This window comes from Aedes albopictus, chromosome 2, assembly GCF_035046485.1.
Source record: "Aedes albopictus strain Foshan chromosome 2, AalbF5, whole genome shotgun sequence".
Lineage (NCBI taxonomy): Eukaryota > Metazoa > Arthropoda > Insecta > Diptera > Culicidae > Aedes > Aedes albopictus.
The window spans coordinates 72228042-72248026 of NC_085137.1; the positions used below are offsets into that span (position 1 = coordinate 72228042).

At 38.5% G+C, this 19985-nt stretch overlaps 1 protein-coding gene across 1 annotated transcript in view; it reads right to left on the bottom strand.

Moving 5' to 3' along the window:
• The window catches only part of LOC109405617 (insulin-like growth factor-binding protein complex acid labile subunit), a 433323-nt gene that overhangs the window by 11526 nt on the left and 401812 nt on the right, over nucleotides 1–19985 (bottom strand). The window contains exons 8-13 of the mRNA XM_062849913.1: nucleotides 18308–18434; nucleotides 17874–18073; nucleotides 17518–17673; nucleotides 2902–3048; nucleotides 2653–2809; nucleotides 2398–2526 (exon numbers count right to left, since the gene is read on the bottom strand). Of these exons, the coding sequence (XP_062705897.1) occupies nucleotides 2398–2526; nucleotides 2653–2809; nucleotides 2902–3048; nucleotides 17518–17673; nucleotides 17874–18073; nucleotides 18308–18434 (916 nt within the window). The remainder of the gene's footprint in view (nucleotides 1–2397; nucleotides 2527–2652; nucleotides 2810–2901; nucleotides 3049–17517; nucleotides 17674–17873; nucleotides 18074–18307; nucleotides 18435–19985) is intronic.

The following is a 19985-nucleotide window of genomic DNA, read 5'->3' on the forward strand; positions in this document are numbered from 1 at the left end:
ATCGTACCTTCCTATCTGGCTTCAATTTTGTGCCATATCCCACCAAAGTCGTACCGGAAGTCACTATGTACACTAGCGCCACGTGGTGGGGAAATTCGGAATTATGAAATTCATCACCAAGAAGTGGTTCTTGTTCTGAACAACTTTGCCGAAGACAGAATGTTGCTATCTTGTCGAGGTTTCGAGAAAACTCGCTACAAAGGCATGGTATTCATAAATAATTTGGGAACAAAACGGAACCGGAAGAAGTTAAAAGTGTGGAACTAATATACTCGCCTGGTTCTCACCGGAAGTTGCATGAAATTCCAATCGGCTTTTACTAAACAGGATAGTGTAGGATTCCGATAACGCAAAAAGATTGAAATTTGGTTCACTACATAGCTATGGATGTGCAAATAAAATAGTTCCACGTTTTTATTTTTTTACTTTACGTTACAAGGCCCTGTTGGTATAAGCAGTGCTAAGGAATTTCTGGAGCAATTTCTGGAGGACTTCTGGAGAAACCTTCAGAAAAATCTCTTGATTATTTTCTAGACGAATTTCTGGAGAAGGAAAAATTCCGGCAGGAATTCTTAAAAGAAAAATTTCTGGAAAAAATCTGAATTTCTGAAAAAAAAACCAACAAGAAATTATTCAAAGAATCTGTTAAGATACTCCGAATGAGTCCCTGTGGCAATCTCTGGATAAATTCTTACATGAACCTAAAAACAAACTTTCGCAATTTTGGAGGATCTCTGGATGAGTCTGGAGAAACCCATGGTTTCAAGAAGAATCTTGATTTTGTATGAAAAATGAAGGCATTTTAGACAAATTTGGATAAATTTAAAAGCCACATCGGAGTTTTCAATTTCATATTTATATTTTCTATTAAATACAGTTCTTAAGCTGCACGACATCAATTGTAGAGATTTCTGGCAAACTCGTTTCCTTCATTTACAATTTTTACACATTGTTGAATCCTAACTTGTCAATTGCCTTATGTACACGGAGTGGCTAAAATGTTTGGGATAGGCAACATTTTTTTTTTCTCATAAAACAGTTCAACAAGCTGGAACTTTTCATAGAGTGCATCAAAAGTTCTCAAATTTTGATTGTTTGTCAATCTATCATATGTGGATCGTTGGTACAAATTTGAGTTCGATTGGTCAAAACACTATTTTTGGACAACTAATTTTTGAGCTGCCATATCTCGGAAACAAGTGAACCGAATTGAGTGATTTTTTAAGGTATATCAACTATATATTGATTCTTGATACCACGTTATAAAATGTAATATTTTCGTAAGACGAATAAAGTTATACCGGATTGACATTTTCACCCATATAGAAGAAAATAAGTCAATTTTAGAATACCACACAAAAAATACTTAATGTGTTTTTCCTTTCATCCAAATTGGCTCTTATCTATCTTTTTAGAGATATCTTTGTCGTATTCATCATAAAGTAACAATGATTTTATTAGATTAATTTCTCAACGATTTTTAATTTTTTTCCAAAAACGGACATAAAACTTTATTCGCGCTCATCGACAACCGTTCGCGTCAAAAACCGTTACAAAACTGATGGGGCCAAGCGACTCGTTCGATCGCGAACCCAACTCTCTCGCCTCCTCTTTTCTTCCTTCGCTCCATTGATCGCCAGACGCCAGCCGTCATTCAGTAGACGAATTCTGCATACGCTCATTCAGCCGCGTCGCGGCTGTTTTCGCCAAACATCTTCCACTCGCATTCGCCTTCCATCACACTGAGCGCACTCGTGTTTGCAAATTTCCGTTACACTGAAGAAAATTCAATACCGAATATTATGTACAATGTTAATCAATGTGGAATACAAAAGAACATAACTAAAATTGATGATATTAATTTTAATTTTAATTTATTTACTCTATAATGCCACATATACTACAATCTTGAGAACAGAAGTAAAAAAATCTTTTGATATCAAAACTAAAATGTAATGACATTGATGTAAAAAAAAACAGTTTTTCGAGAAAGATCAAAAAAGTGTCAATCCATAATTTGCTTTTTTCAATATTCAAAAGGTACCTATGTTTTTATAATTTATGAAGCATTAATATTTTGCTGATCAATGTTCAAAATTTCATTCAATTCGGTTGACTGGTCTCCGAGATATGACAGTTTAAAAATTAGGTGTCTAAAAAATAGTGTTTTACGAGAACGGTTCTAGCTTCGCAAAAGGTTAACCAATGGAGCTCAAATTTGTTCCAATGATGCTTATATAATAAGTTGATAAACAGTCAAAATGTGAGATTTTTTTATGCAATCTGGTGCATGATGAACTTTTTTGTAAGACAAAAAAAAGTTACCTTTCCTAAACATTTCGGCCAACTCCTGTAATTTAGGGTCACTTCGTAATACAAATAAATTCATTCACTTACCTCGTTTCTCCTCGTGGGTGTAGTACCGCGCCCGGTGCCTTGACAAGCAAATAGCCGTCGAAACCACGACTATCGCCAAAAGGACGAATACCATCAGGCCACAAAAGGCAAGCACGCTGACACTGCCGGCTGTGTAATTAACAAAGTCAAAGATTAGAATTCATTCGGAGAAGGTTTAATCAATCCTTAGACGGCACGGATGAGATTAATCAAGAATGCTAAGCAGCTGCCCGCCCTCCCTTGCGCCCCCATTACCTTGCTCCAAAAAGTTGTGCGACGTGCTGGCCGCATCGTGGTCCTCGTCAACTATCACCTCCATGCAGATTTCGACGCTGTCCGGCTGCAGGTCATCAATCGGTATGCCCCGCAAACGTTCCGGCAGAAAGCACACCGGTTTCTCCGGCCATGGCAACTGTTTGAAGAAAGGGAAGAAAGGCGCCATTCATTCGGTGAAATCAAAGTCACAAAAGGATACCGTCTCCGTCTGTCTGTGTTTGTGCTTACCTCGCTTGCCATGTCGATGAGTGCTCCCATGTGGCACCGGTCGCATATCAGTGGATTATTGTCCATTCGCAGGTCGGCGATCCGAGCCAGCTGTGCCGCGTGGCGGTCCTCCACCCCGGACAGCTGGTTGCGCGACAGATCCAGCAGCTATGGCGATTGAAGATGAAAGAAAAGAGTGGAAGAAGTCGTGATGAATCCGATATGATGGGATGCATGCGTTGAAATAGAAATTTTTGGAAATGGAATGTTTTTTTGTCGGAATTCTTATGGCATGTGGATGATATCACTTTTTTTTTTTGCGGGGATGTAAGAAGTGAACCAATTTTCAGTAAAACGTAGGTTAGATTCACAAAGATAAGAATATTTCATCAGTACAATAAGTTGAGATGCCTAGCCATGGGAATTCAAGGTCGAAAAAATTATTACTTCAATTGCATTGTTTTCTTTCCCATTTTCCCGGAAATATGATGTTCCTGGTTTCAACGTATATTCTCAACTCGGTCGGATTCATACCAACCACAGAACGTTCGATTGCCAATGCATCGATTTTTCTTTTTATTTCACATGCATGCCATCCAATAAAACCAGGAATGAGCTTGGGGATTGCGCGATTCTTCCACTTGCTGCTGTTCACATGAAGATAGGTACCCCACCGGGTAACTATGTCGTACTTCAGGGAAACGGAAAACGTATATTGAATTGTCTCGCGTCGGTTTATGCACACAGTAAATCTACCGCACGTACATATGCAGACTGCAGAGTTTACTGCAGATCCGAACATACACACCCCCGATTCGACTTGCGGTGGCGAATGTTGATCGAAGAGTATTTTATCAATGTATTCACAGCTGGTGATGGCGCATAAACATTACGGATGGTGCCGTAATGTAGGGTGAGTTGGTACAGCTGGTATTGCTGCGGTTCGAAATTTTATTGGAAACTTCCGATTTTTCGCGTTTGCAAATAACCCATATCCGCCCAACGTCCTATAAACAGGACAATCCTTTTGATGTGAATATCTCCAGAATTATGCGAAATTTTAGAATTCTTTGTTCAGAGAAGATGTTCTCCACACCCATACCTCGCTCATAGTGGGCAATATAGTTTGTGACTGGTTCACTAGGTGGCGTAAACAATGCTGCAAAGAATACATATTGTAACGATCTATGATCTTCATTTCCAGTGCGAAAAAAAAATATTTACCTGGAATCTTGACAATGGTTAATAATTTATAGTTCATTTCTTCGGCAAAGTTGTTAATACATGCAAAAGTCGATGTATGTATTATTGTATGTTTATGTGTTTGTATGTTTGTCTATTTGTATGTTTATATATATGTACGAATAAACACATTTATGCCGGAACATATGCATAACTCTGGAATGCGTCAAGAAATTTCAATCAAATTTGGCATACACATTCCTTAGGATATGGAGGTGGTAGTAGGGGTATTGGAATTCAAGATGGCGGCTTCGGTTTCAAGATGGCGGTCATAGCTCCAGAATATATGCTTTTTACCAGAAATGCTGCTTCGGATACTATGCAATATGGGTATCTATCGATTTTTTCGATATTTTGAAATCCATGATGGCGGACCATATCCAAAATGGCGGCCATGGAATGGTAGTTTGATCTATAATTCCATGAAATATGGGTATCTATCGATCGGGCTTGATGTGTACTGCCGTGTGCAGCATAGTTGTCCCATGTTACTTTTTGACGATTTTGACGTTTTATCTTCAAAAGGTCTATTTTTACGTATACTATTGTTCTTTGTTCAGAAACTCAATAAAAACAACCAACATCAAGTCAATTTGTCCCATGTTCCATTCTGCATCATAAGCTGTCCCATGTTCATTTATTTTTTCTCGAAAGCTATCCCATGTTCAATTTCTACGCATAACAAGCTATCCGAGCATCTCTGAAGGAATCCTGTACATTCTCCGGAAATCCTGATATCATTTATAAAACTCGACATGGGACAGCTTATGCTGAACATCTCACATGACATGGGACAGCACATTCCGAAAAAATCCCAAAAATTGCTAGATTTATCAGCATTACAGTCCTACCAGGGTTTTTCTTCAATCAATCAAAGTAAATTGAATGTTTATGAAGCTTTTTGTTCATACTTCAATGATAAATACTAATTCTAACGCTATGCTGATTTATTCACATTGTATGTTTTAATACACTTGTCCGTAGAGATGAAAACAAGGCTGAAACTTAAAACGCGTTTTTCTCAGTTTGCTGTTTTGGCACACGGCAGTGTAGAAGACAAAAATCGATATTTGACGCCATTTTGAAATCCAAGACGGTGGACCATATCCAGGATTGCGGTCACAGCATGGTAGTTGAAGCTAGGATACCATGCAATATGGGTATCTATCGATCGGGCTTTATGAGAAAAAGGGTAGAGGGTCATGGCAGGTAGCGGATAGGGTAAACGGTGGAGCAGTCGGTCGGGAAGAGGGTTTGGGTGAAGGATAGAGTAGAGAGAGTGGAGTAGACGGTAGGGAAGAGGGTAGGATAGGGTTAAGGGTAGGAAAAAGGTTAGGGTAGAGAGTAGGGTAGATGGTACGATTAAGCACAATATAGACTAGCGATTACGGTAAATGATAGGGCAGTGGTTATGGTAGAGAATAGGGTAGAGGGTAGGGCAGTGGTTATGGTAGAGAATAGGGTAGAGGGTAGGGCAGATGGTAGGGTTTAAGGTTATGACAGAACGTAGGATAGAGGGTTGGAATAGAGGGCAAAGAAGACAGTAAGGTAGAGGCTAGAGAGTAAGGTGAAGAATTGAGATAAGATTAGATGAGCTGAGGTTTTTTTTTCGAGTTACCTTCAGGAATTATTTCCAGGATTTCTTCAGGCATTCCTTTCGAGAATCTTCCCAGGTGTATTCCTGGGATTGCTTCAGATATTGCCTCCGAGATTGCTGTACGCATTGCTCCGGAGTTCTCTACAAGGATTTTTGCAGGGGTTGCTTTGGAAAATCCTGAAAGGATTCTTTTAGTTATTCTTTTCTGAATTTCTTCAGGGCTTTGTGCTGGAATTCCAGGATTCCTGCTGTGATTCCTTAAGGGATTCCTCCCGAGAAAAATATGAAAAAATATAGATTTCTTCCGATTTTTTTTCAGGCAATCCAAGAGCATAGAGACATCTTCTATGGTTCTTGCAGAAATACCTGCTCAGCTTCTGGCCGGCATTCCTGTCATGAACCTCGCTCGGGATTTATACATCAATTTCTCCCGGGATTTCTTCTGTGATTATTTCAGGGATTCCAATCATGCTTTCAACTGAGATTCCCTCAGAATTCTACCAGATATGCCCCTCAGAACTCCTTTAGTTAATCCTCCCGGGATTCCTTCAGGGATTTCTACCGGTAATATTCGTCCCCCCAACGTTATGTTTTTCAGACTTTTGTACGTAATTCCAAATTGCAACTGGTATATCGAATAAAATTAATTTTTTTGATGTTTATCATTTTTCATGGCATGCAGAAAGACACATTATTTTTTCGATGTTATTTCGATAGTGCCCAGAATAACACCATAAAACCCTCATATTTTTCACGAATAAAAAATTATGGAGTAGTACAAACATTAGTGGAGAAGCTGTGTAGAGTATATCTGGTTGACATTTTATATCAAAACATGGAATGATGATGAACCTGGGTGAGTTAGTAGAATACCTGTAAATACGAGACACTGAAGACGATCTTATAGTTGAGGTCGAAATACGTATCTGTCAAAGGATACAAATAAAAAGGAACAGTACAGCTCAATTTTCTTTTTAAAACATGGAAAAATTTCTGAAAAGTTTACTTATGGTGAATACGTCAAAATTGTTTGTGGGGTACTGAAGGAAAAACTCAATTACTTTATTAAAAATCATTATCTGTGTAAAATCTTACTTCTTTAGTATTTCAATTTTTGGTTATGCTACACATAATGTGCACTCTTTATTTGATTTGATTAAAAAAAATTAGAAATGTTGAACACTGCAGTCGAAACTACATGAAATTACAAGGCCCATGCATTGCATACTTTTAGGCGTTTATCTGATTAGGTTTCTCCCCCTGTTTGTAAGTCTATTTTCTATTCTTTTTGAGTGGTTATCATCTCTCTCACATGTTTAGAGCTGTATTGCATCTATACGGATCAGAATATAACGATAGCGTAGATATCAGATATTGAGGACCTACAATGAAGAATTTTTTTGGAACTACACTAAAAACTTCTATTTTTTCGTCAAATCATACTTATTTTATTGAAACTTGACCTTTGATAATAAATGTATTTAAATATTTAAATTGTGAGACACGGGTTAAGGACAAACGTCTTGAAATCCCGCTTGAACAATACATCAGAACTTCAGACGCACAAATTTCAAGAAGCAAGCTTCAAACATCAGTGCATTTTATAATTCTGTTCTTGCTCACTTGTAATTAGCTTAAAATAAGAAGATCAGTTGCGCTGGTTTTGTTTACGAAGAGATTTGTGCGTCCAAAATCGTGAGTAGGTGGCAAAGTCGGCCATTGTGGTGGACATTTTGGGATTCTAATGAGTCTGTCCTTAAGGTTCTCTGGTGCTTTGTTACCAGCCATGTGTAACAACATGGAGGCGCATGGTTGTTGATAACGCTTCCCATGTTAGGGATCATTCAAAAATGACAACCATCGTTTAGCGGGGAGGGAGTGATACTCCATGTATTGAATATACGAAAAAAGCGTAACAGAGAGCCTATGTCATGTATTTGACATCACATGTTGTCTCTCTATTACATGGTGTGTACACAGATAAAAATAATGAGATTTACACGTCATGTAAACTTTATTTAATTCATGTAAACATACTGTTATGATGGTTTACATGATATATAATGTATATTTGAGTTATATGTCATGTAAACACTCAGAGTCATGCTGAATTACATGACATATAATGTCAGTTTACATGACATTTTATGACATTTACATGATATGTCATGTAAACTTCAGTGATATCCCACGCTCCAATCATGTACATCATATGTCACACATGTTTACATTCTTTTTTCGATCTGTGTACCACTTGTAATAGATTGCAATTATCTAGGAGTAAACATCCATCAAGCTTTATCACAAGCAGATGGAGGGGTTCATAGCGATACACAAACGTGAGAGTTTTTTGAGCTATCAAAAAATCCTCAATAATCGCCCCAATACATGAATGTCTTTGCATTAGTCGACCAAAACCCATAAAATTGGTCAAGAAAAGTGCATCCTTGTATGTCTGCAAGCTGAATTATTATTATAGTGTAGACTAATAGCATTCATTTCATTCATTCAGCAAATTTGACCCATGGTACTCGTCACGATAAAAAATAAATTCACCCGAATATATATGACTATTTGTTCATGACAGTGTATCAATCAATGTTATTCTTCTTCTTCTTCTTTTTCTTCTTCTTCTTCTTCTTCTTCTTCTTTTTTCCTTCTTCTTCTTCTTTTTCTTCTCATCCTTCTTCTTCTTCTTTTTCTTCTTTATGACTATGCTCAAGTGGCCATGTAATATCCGGAACCATTCCGGATTGTACTGGAGTCAATGGGTGGGGGAAGTGTCTGTTCTGCCGAATGGCTAAAACTGATTATTATGTGTGTTATTGTGTTTGAGAAGCCCCCGCGGAACCTGTTCCAGGTTTTCTGGAGCGGACATATCAGTTGATATTGCTGTGTGCGTCAAGATGCAAATGGTGCCCAAATGCGCTCCAAACGCGGTAACACACAGTGTTACCAAAGGCAACTTACCATAGTCAAAATCACCGCCAACCTAGGATTCAAAGACCCCTACTGACATCGGGTTACTTGTTAGAAAATCTCACCGCATTTGGTGTTCCCGCATTTGATATTTGTATTTCGAATGCACACAGCAATACATACTTCAATCAAATTTTCCTGCCCAATTCTCTTGAAATCATGAAGATTGATACGTCGCACGGTATGTTTAGCAACCTAAACATGCCGTGCAAACCAGAAATTTCCCCGAAGACACCCCTGTGGCCGTGAAAGCTTTGCTAGATGTTCCGGGGTGGTCATATTAGTTGATACAGACTTCAGTCTATCGTTTCTGACTCAGTCATTCGAAATCATGAAGAATGATATGTCGAACGGCATATTTAGGTTGAAAATCAGAGGGGACCCAAATAAGGTCCCACGGAACCTGTCACAGGGATCCAGATGGGTCAGCTTATTCAAATCTGGTTATCGCAGTTGTGTTTCACTGTTCGCAACAAAAGTTTCGCTGAAAATCGATAGTTCAAACACAATAACACACGAGATAATCACTTTTAACCATTTTGGCAAGCCCCTGAACCCAGCACAATCCGGGATTTCCCCGGAATGGTTCCGGATAGGGTAGTGGAGGTATTTTGGCCCACCTAGGGAGTTTTATGATATTTATCACATAATCTCTACTAAATCTTGGTAAATTTTTATTGGAACACGAAAAGTATTCAACTATGTGATGACCCTAATTTTGGATATCAGTTAAATATGCTGTTCAGTATCAAAAATAGAGAAAATGTTTTCACTTCCAATGAAACGCACGAAAAAGCACCCAAAACAAAGAAGGTGACAAATTTGTAGTCGGCTTCGAAGAGGTTTTAAATTTTATAAATAAATATTTATTAAATGTGAATGTAGTTAGGGCCTTGAATAAACTCAAAATAAACTGTTCTTAACCTTGGTGGAGTAATAATATTTAGTAAAATGGTGGTTTGAGGTATGGCCAAAATATGTTCAACATAATCAGATGTGAACATATTTTGGACCATTATCAGATCCATCTCTCCAGTTCCTTATAAAGGGAGAAAACATTCATGTCTCTGAAAACAGATAAGTTGGGACCTCCCGTGATCTGGGATGTTATACGTTTATTTTACAATGAGGTTGTTGTGGGTTCGATTTGTTCTAACAACTTTTCGCCAAGTAAAAAAATTTGATTCGATTTGTGTCCTAACAACTTTTCGACAAGTTGAAATTTTCAGGTGTTCAGTCATCCAGTTTAGAAAAGTTATCCTTCTCGGCAATTAGTTGATGACTGAGACAATGTGATATATAAATTATGTTTGACAAATTACGTATCATTCAAATTACTTTATTTTTGATTGCCTTTCCACTCATTTCAATATATACTTTATATTTATATTTAGCAAAATCACTAGACTTTCACACTTCCTATGAAGCATTACGTAATTTATGCATGGTGACTTACGTCATGCAATAGTAAATAAATGCACGTTTTGCGTAACATTTTTCATGAAACATCATACTACATTGCGTAAAAACTGGCAATTTCAACAAAATTTCATCTTTTTTTAACGTTACGTAATTTTTAAACGTTCCCTGCTTCAAAAAATGAATAGAAAAGATGTAAACTTCACGTAGTTTTAACTATGTTTAAATTTTTGCTGAGGTGGCTTTCATGTCATCAATCAATTGAAGTTTAATTTGGTGGGCCAAAATATGTGCACTTGATGGTCCAAAATAAAGTCAGGTGGTCCAAAATAGAAGCCCGAGATCCTTCAGAAGTTTTGATATTTCTTGTGTGTACTACAACAATTTTGAGTTCTGTTTGGCCTTTTTCGACAGAAAACATGTTACTCTACGTAATGCCTACTGAAGTTATCCATATTTTGAAGTGGGAACCTTCTTTTTTCGCTGAATTGTTCATCCGCTTCCTAAAGGGGTCCAAAATACCTCCCTTACCCTATTGCATGGCCACTTGAGAATAACAAACAAGCACTAATTTATGATCGATTGATGGCGATGATCGGATGAATGTTTACGAAATGCCAGCATTTTGACAATGAGTTTTCAAGGGAAAGAAATCCTGCCATTGCATGAATGTGTATATTGTAAGGCAAGCACAACGATACACTATGCCCAGGGAGTCGAAAAAAATTTCCCAACTGGAACGATAATCGAACCCACCGTCTCCAGAATGGCGATCTCCTTATTCACTAGGCTAACTGGAGACTCCAATATCAGTAAATGTTTTTTCACATACTGGAACTAAATGAAGTAAGAACATATATATATATATATATATATATATATATATATATATATATATATATATATATATATATATATATATATATATATATATATATATATATATATATATATATATATATATATATATATATATATATATATATATATATATATATATATATATATATATATATATATATATAGAGGATAGACAAAATGATCGGGATAGGTAAAATTTTCACTTTTCAACTAACTGTAAGTTTTCGTAAAATGTATCAAATATTCTCAAATTTTTAACTGTAAGTTTTTTTTTTCCTGTTCGGGTCTGTCACTGCGATCAGTTTTTAGATCTATTGTGACATTACCCGTATCCTTAGTGTAGTGCATTTCGCATTACTCAATTGCCTTTGAAGGGCAATAAAGTATCGATTTTGATACAGTTTTTGTTTTGTTTTCTTATGTGCTTCAGAAGCAATATAGAAAACAAAACAAAAGTACTGATAATTGGCCATGCATTGGAAACCTAGCACCACCCTTGTTTTACTGCTAAATTCTCCCCAGTTAGAAGTTTAGAACCCGGGTTTTAACATTAGCAGCAATACCAATCCAATAATGGAACATATGTTCAGTAATAAGGATTCTAGTATATTCCTTGCATACCAGCTTTTACCAGTCTTTGAAGAGTTAGTACATACATGGATCCCTAACCCGATTTGATGTCCTTTGCATCAAGTTTAGCCTCGAACGGCGAGGTTTTTAACTATCTGCAAAGTAAAATTGGTTAACTTAGTTTTATTCAGAGACCGTAAGCCACCACGATACCAGTGACAAGGACTAAAAACTATGATTCCTTGAATTGCCAGAACGCATATTCCAAAATTGGAAAAGTAGGACGACACTAGGTTTCGGTAGATTTTACTTCGTAACGCAACACGAAAAGGTGATCTACCCACGTTACAGGCTCCGTTAACGATCGAGCATCTTTGAAACCCCCTCAATCATTCATCCATCAGCACGGGTCGCCTGACACTTTGGATTGGGGTTCCCTGTTTGGTGGACTTTGACCCCCGGAACAGGGGGTCCGTAGTGCTATTCTAAGCCGGCTGCTACACGGGCTTAACTATAAGTTGATCAACTAGCTGTGTATCAGTGGTCAAAATTCAGAAAAGATCGGGATATTTTTCATCTCCGGCTTCAATGAATCGAATGCAACAATATTTGGACCATTTATTATTTATATAACGAGCTATGAACAATTTTTGATTGGAATGGATTCTGTTTTTGACTCAAATAGAGTTCATGCTCTTCTATTGCAGTTTCGTCAAAATATTTACAGTATTATCGAAAGAAATCAAAAGACCTGATAGGAATAGGAGGCAATCAGTGAAGTACTACATTGAAAGTAGTGAGCTGGATTTTTGTATGGCGAGATGATCAATTCTCCATTTCTGCAATGAAATGGTGCAAACAGCGTGGGTTATATGATTTAAAATGAGCAAAAGTTTGGATAACTGTGTTGTTGAAGTTGCAGGAAAAAATAATACAACAACACAGTTATTCAAAATTTTGCTCAAATAGCATCAAATTAGCCAATAAATCATATAACCTACGCTGTTTGCACCATTTCATTGCAGAAATGGAGAATTGATCATCTCACTACACAAAAATCCAGCTCACTACTTTCAATCTAGTACTTCACTGATTGCCTATTATTAAACTTAATTGAAATCTAATTTACCCGACCAACAAACCCATTCCAAAATTCTAAACCCGTCTAATGTACTTTGTCCATATGTCTTGCTGCCTACCAGTAGAGTACGATACACATGTATACCTACATCCATCTTTTGTATCCCTGCCTCAAAGATCGGGTGTTGTTTTTCTGCTGCTGTTGATGGCTAAATACATTACACTAACGGAAGTGAAAGTAATCACGCGTTTTTGATTTCGTTGCCCATCCCGAAAATATCGATTTTTTGTGGTTTTAACCATTCGATTGTCCGCGGTAATATCATCCTCGGGTCATTAGACGCGCTGTGTGTGAATTAGTGCCAGTTTCTAAGGTGGTCACTGGCGAGGATATGCGAAATCACGGAAATAAGAGTGCCACGTGACTACCCGCCTTATTTGCCCCCGTCTTCCGATTTCATGCACAGCGATTGAAGTTTTGTCTCGCGTGAAAATCAAAACAATAGATGCGCGGGGGTTTAGTGTTCAGTATTGTGTTGTTCTGTGTTGTACATGCGAGTGTCGAGAAATAGTGTCACACGATTGTATCGTTTTAGCGATAGGTCGACGGGTGCTCGAATGAATGATTGATGATCGGTGAACAAGCTCTTGTTTTTCTTTGAAAGATGTAGTAAATTTATCTGTTAGTTTAAAATCATTCTTCAGATATTTACTCAACAACAACTGCAAAGTTCGTCACTTCAAGTGTCGGCCAAATTTTTCAATTAAATTTGCGTTTAAAAAAAATCTCCTGCATTTTTGTACAGTTCAGCACCTTACGGTGCTGGCCACACTTATTTGATCCGTAATTATGCGTCAGTATTTTGCCTAAGTCTGTGCGGTCCGTCACTGCTAGTGTCGGCACAATATTTTGTTTCAATATATCGATTTCATGGCAAGTAGCATATTGGTTCACCAGTCCTCTCAATTGCGAGGTGACGCAAAATATTTTTCATTCCATAAATTTTCATTTAAAATTTTCATGGTCTTACCATTTTTCCAAATTGTGAGGTGACACATTTGTGTGTATACTGTACGGTTGCATGGATCGCATCGCTTACCAAAGTGTATCCCTGATCTATGTAACTATCAATCCCTCCCTACTAACAAAACTCCTTCCCGTGACAACTGTGGAGGGTCCAGTAGTACATACAACCTCTAGTAGCAACAGTTGTCGAACTAACATTCCTTCCCTTCCCCGGTAGACCATAAGGACGTGACCAGCGCCGTTATTGACCCAATAAAGTTTGAGCTCTCGAAACGTGTACATTGAGGATGGTGGCAAATCCCAAGCCCCTACCAATTGGTTCTCTGTACAATTTCGCTAGCTCAGGTCAATCACGGAGTAGCAACTACGAAGTGTACGGTCACCAATGCTCATGCTCATGCTCATGCTCATGAAGCTTTTGATTGCTATGTTTATTGATGTATATTGTAATTTTGTGTAGAGCGATTATTATGTATTATGTATTGTAGATGATGAATTTGATGTATATGATCAATGTGATGAGTAATATGATAGTTGTTTGCTAGATTTAAGTACGTCGGTATTGTACGAAATTTAAATTAGGTTAAGCAATTCAATGAGACCAACGCTGGTCAGTTGGATTTGTTAAATAAATACAAATACTTTCCGGAGGACCATAATGCACAATTGAGCTTAGAGTCCTTCCCTGGCACTCGGACGTAGATCAGCCGCCCCTGATATGGGGATCAGACGCTGTTGTGAGCCGCTCCTCCTGGAGAACAGACGCTCAGGTTTACCGAAGCAACCCCCCCCCCCCTTCCCTGTCAGCCTACGACCAAAGTTCCCACCGGGGTTGGTTACCCGATCTTCCCTAAGGTTGCTCATAGTTTCCGGCCGGTACCGCGTGGAGGTAGGGATAGGAGTTGCTGGGCAGAGGCTAGTGGATCACAATGGGATCTGAATTGCGCAGCATACCCAGCCATTACCGTGCCAGCAAAAGTGAACACATCCCCCTTGAATTACGGTTAACATTCATGGAATCAAGAAACAGTGGATGGATACTGAACGATATTGGTACCAATTGGTACAGGGACTCTCAACTGTATTTGTATAATAGGAGTATTTTTGATTCCTAAACAAAAATTAAAAAAAAAATAAACAAAAGAAATAAACAAAAGAAATAAACAAATTCATAATCCTTTTTAGCCTTGGTACAATCGCGTACGCATAAGAATAATCTTCCAGAACAGTTGTGATGAGAACGCTAAAAATAACAATTTGAAATACGACCAAGGTTTTGATAAATTGTGCCTCTGTTATTGGCTATTTCTGGTCGAAATTGATTTTTTGTGGAATCACTTTATAGCTTCCAAGACAAACCAAAAAACTCATTCCACAGCCCAGCAAAGGGCGATTAAACGATAGCGCCTATAACCACCCTGAGGAACGGCCCAAACCAAGGGCCGAAACGTTGGAAGCTATAAAGTAAATGTATGTATGTATGTATGTACGTACAATCCATCGCCCACCGACCGGCAGTGCTTGCTCTACTGCACATCCAACGACCCATTTCGAAAATGCCTGGACTTCCACGTGCATCCTGAGGTCGTCTTCTGAAACAGTAAGCCCCACATTGATGCATCCGGATATCAATTGGATATCTGAAATGCATTAATACTTCCTGAACCAAAAATTTGCATTTTTGGTTCTGGCGCATATTTGGTTTCGGTGTTTCAGTGTAACATTTACCCCCGTCATTTTGTTTTAATTAGAAAGATCTTACCCAAATTTCTCCTAGTCTGCTAAATATAAATGTACTCTCTTGTCTCCTCGTGGCCGACGCGAAGCTATCAACCTAGCCAGCGGTTACTGGCTTTACACCGAAATGCGCGATTGACACTTTACTGCACTATGCACTTAAACTTACACACGCGGAAAACCGACCGGGTGGCGTAATCCCAGGGAACTCGCAAAAACTGACAATTGGTTAAAGTATACATTTGTTCGCGGCCAACAAAATTAGCACCAATTTATCACAATATTTTTTAGCCACATTATTCTGAACACTTTAACAACTTGAAATGGTAGGCCAACGCAAGAACACAATGCTGAGGTTGTTTTCAAGCACGAGTTGCATCATAAACTTGGTCCCTGATGTGTACTTCCGGTAGAACTCGGGGCACACTGTTTTTGGTGATTATAATCAATTTGGACCTCAAAAGATTATTTTGGATGTTTAGTGTCTATGAAGAATTTGTAAGGTATACCAGGGTCCTTCTTTTAAAAGTATTACTCATGTGATTAATCCACCTAGAATGCATACACGAGTCATACTTTAATCCTACGAATTATTCCAAGACCATTGCATACTTTTAGGCGTTAATCGGTTTCTGTCCCAATTTACCAAATTGGTTCCAATTTGTAAAAACACGATTCGGTAAGGGTTTGAAGGCCAGATTTAGATTCTACTTGAATTGATCTACTGAGAATAAACAGCTATTTATTGAAAAAGTAGCCAAAAGACAGTAGAAAATATAGCCAAAACATTGCACCAGGGAACACTTATTTCCGGTGCAAAATCGGGTTCAAGCATAGACTTCCGGTTTGAAAACCACCCTTGCATGAAGTACTCCTCCCATCGATCATAGTGAAAACCGTTTATTTTTATATTTTATAGTTCCTGAGTATCAGCCGATTGGAAATAAAAAGTTTGTCCTGGGGCTTTGAGGGTTAATCGGTACATTTCCATAAAGTGAGGAACACCTTAACCCCCCACACCCCCCCCCCCCCCCCCCCCCGGTGTGCACGGGCTTAGTGTGTGGATCATCTTGGAATGGTGCGTTACGGCGTATGATCTAGTACATTGAATTTTGATCTTACTATTTTCCCAACAACCAACTCTAATGGTATGTTAGACATTCGTATAAGCATTTAGGTAAGCTTTCGGTTTCGCAGAATCGTTATTCGTTCTGTGGCGAAGTTGGTTAACCCACCCTTTAAAGCAAATTGGGGCACGGGGATGCAATTCCCAATAGAACTGCATGGATCTTTGTTTCGTAATTTTCCATTTAAACTTGTCACATTTATGCCTTCTTCAAGATTTACGTACGCCTTCGAATTCCAAGTTATTACGCCTATTTCAGGTATACCAACCTACTGGAATATCCCACAATGGATTCTTATGTCCATATAAAGAACATGTTATCTTAAAGTTTTTCGGATACGCAGTCTTTAATAAACTAACGACGTTTGTTGAAGACTACGTAGCCGAAAAACTTTAAATTTACCCTACAGTCAGTCGTTCAATTACCAGAACATTTTATCATGACTTGAATTCAATGCCCAAGTTTGAGACCCCCTTCATTACAGGAATGCATTAATGTATATAAATCCCCCGTTGGAACGTTGTGTTGCTTGCGGATGCCTCTATTAGCGCCAAAAGCGTGCCACCCACACAACAGAACGAAAAGAACGAAACGAGGGAAAATGGATTTGCAACCACATCATCAGACCATGCCATTTCCCTGTAGATTGGATGGGCGAGTGCTTTTCGCATCAAGCTTGCTACATACATCTCTGCATTCTGGTTGATGCAGCTGGAGTTCGATTGGTCTGAGGTGGAAATTGATGGAATGTACTGGTGGAAGTTTGCTTCCTATTACGGCGGCGGAAGATAATGATGAATGGATGTTTCGCTCGCCGGCCGAGCCGCAGCGAACGGGAAGTGGCTTCCGTCCGTGGAAATATGTGCCAATTTGGAGAATGGCATTTATCATTTGTGATTTGCAGCGTTGATGAATTGACTGTATGGGCATGATGAACGCGGAGTATTTCTAATATTATGGAAAACTATTTGAAGCGTACATGGTAGGTAGGTACTTACCCTCAAGTGCGCCAACGGTTGTATGATTTGTAGTGTGATGTTGTCGATGTGATTGCCGGAAAGGTTCAGAGTGCGCAGCTGTTTGAACGGCTCGAACAGCTTCAGCGGCAGTGGACCCATGTCGGCTACGGCCAGGGTCGATATGTTCGGGATGACCTGTACGCAGGCAAGGAAAATGAACACAAATGTATGAATTCAGTATTGAGTGATGACGTAACTTTATTATAGCACACTGGGAAATGTAACCAAGTCCAGTTTCAAAAGACACTAATACGTACAAACGAGGTTACATTTTGGACGCTTGAAAACCCCACTGTGCATTCCGTAGTAAGCAAGATATACTCAGCATACATTACCTGGAAGGTGGGATTCACCTCCATCAGGTCCAGCTGCAGGTTGCCGCTGATGTTGAATGTGCGCAAATTGGCCGCCACCGGTTCCAGGCATTCCGGCTCGATGCGCGATAATTTATTGTACGATACGTCCAGATATGTGAGGTTCGATAAATTCTCGAAAGCTTTCTCCGAGATTTTGGCCAACCGGTTGTAGGAGAGGTCTGCGAAGAGGGAAACATATTTTGTTGGAGATGGGTGTGGTGCGTGAGAGGGTCAGATTGATGCAAATCGATTTGTGGAAAAGCTGGGTACACACATGATATTGGTTGTTACATGAATGGTCGGATAAGGATGAACGGAGCTTGTTGGATATAGTGTAATATTTATGGATGTCATTGAAATGAGGATATGAAACAAACACATGGAATGTCCTTTTGCCGTAGAAAAATATTTACCTAGAATGTTGAGACTTTTCTGATACTCGAACAAATGGTCGACTACAACGGAGAGCTGATTGCCATCCAGCCGGAGGATTCGTAGTCGCTTTAAATCCTTAAATTCTGTTTTTACAAAGTAAGTGAACTGTAAAGTAGAAGAGGATTTCAAATTTTATTCTCATGGAAAAATAGGTCATCAAGGAAATATTTGTCGTACATAACTCATTGATATACTGTGATAAATTTGATCATCAAAATTAGCTTATTCGTGTTGGATTCTTGATGAACTAGGACCACAATAGGATAAGACCATACCTTTCGTTTCCCCATTTTGTACCTGTCTGTCACATGATCCTTCAGGGGCCTAAAATCATCGGTTTTAGTAGAATAGTGTTTTTTTTCGTCGAAAAAAAACATGTTTTTTCAGTCCCATACAACTTTTGACAACTTTAGGCCCCTTAAGGGACCACTTAGCCTTGAGATACGGGCTTCAAATTTCGACATGATCATTTCCTAGCTAAAACGATCATTTTCCATCAACGAATTTATAACATTTCCAATTTTTGGAAAATAAGGGACGGCCTAGGGAGCAATCACCCTTAGCAAATTTGTACCAACAAGCTTTTATAACTAAACGTCATACGATGAAATTGCATATACAGTCATAGCACAATCATGGGTAACCCACAATTCTGGGTCAATTCCATTTGAATTGCATGGTGAATTGTCTGACTAATAATTGTGACAGAGTGACCCATAATAGTGCAATGACTGTAATAACATTTTACATATTCTAGAAGCATTATTTAACCCTTCAGCAGTCACGCTGTTGTATTTTATACAATACGTTAAAAAACTCGTCTGATCTTAACCCTCCAATGGATACCTGGGGTCCATTTGGACCCCAGGCAACTTTGGAGTAATGACAAACAAGTTCGGTAAAACATATTCACTTTATTTTTGCAATACCTTCAGACTAGACCTAGTTCTATTATTTAAGCAAAAAAAGTTGATTTCATGGCATGCTTTGATTTTTATTCCATGTCAAAGTTGAACCGGGTGATCTTGTATACCTGGGGTCCATTTGAACCCCAAATTGAATTATCTTTATCTTTTTATTCTGTTGTTTTAGAATATTCATGTCTTCGTCAAATTTGTTCGGTAGGTCAAGCGCCATCTGTCGGTGAATTGATTAATTCGAAATTTTCCCACTAGATGGCGCTATTTGGAATTAACAATTTAGTCATATAATGACTTAAAACGAAATTATCGGAAGATCTAGTGCTTGTGGAAGCGTCACGTCTTCGGGAAAGTTGCTAAGTAAGTCAAGCGCTAACAAATTATGGAACGATTGATTTGAAATTCCACCGTGTAAATTTTGTATCTCATAATATGTCATATATATCACTGGATCCTTATCATTTAGAAAGATGAAGTCTTCGAGAAAGTTGTAGTGTTGGTCAAGTACTTCCAGATGATGAGCCGTTTGATTTGAAAATCCACCCATAGGTGGCACTAGTGAGCATTCTAAATATACATCTCTTTTATCTCAGGATCCTGATCACATAAAAACATGGTGTGTTCGGCAAAGTTGTTTCATAGGTCAAGAACTTACAGATGATGCAAAATTTGTTTCGGAAATCCACACATAGGTGGCGCTACTGAGTATGTCAATTTTATACTTCAAATATCCCAG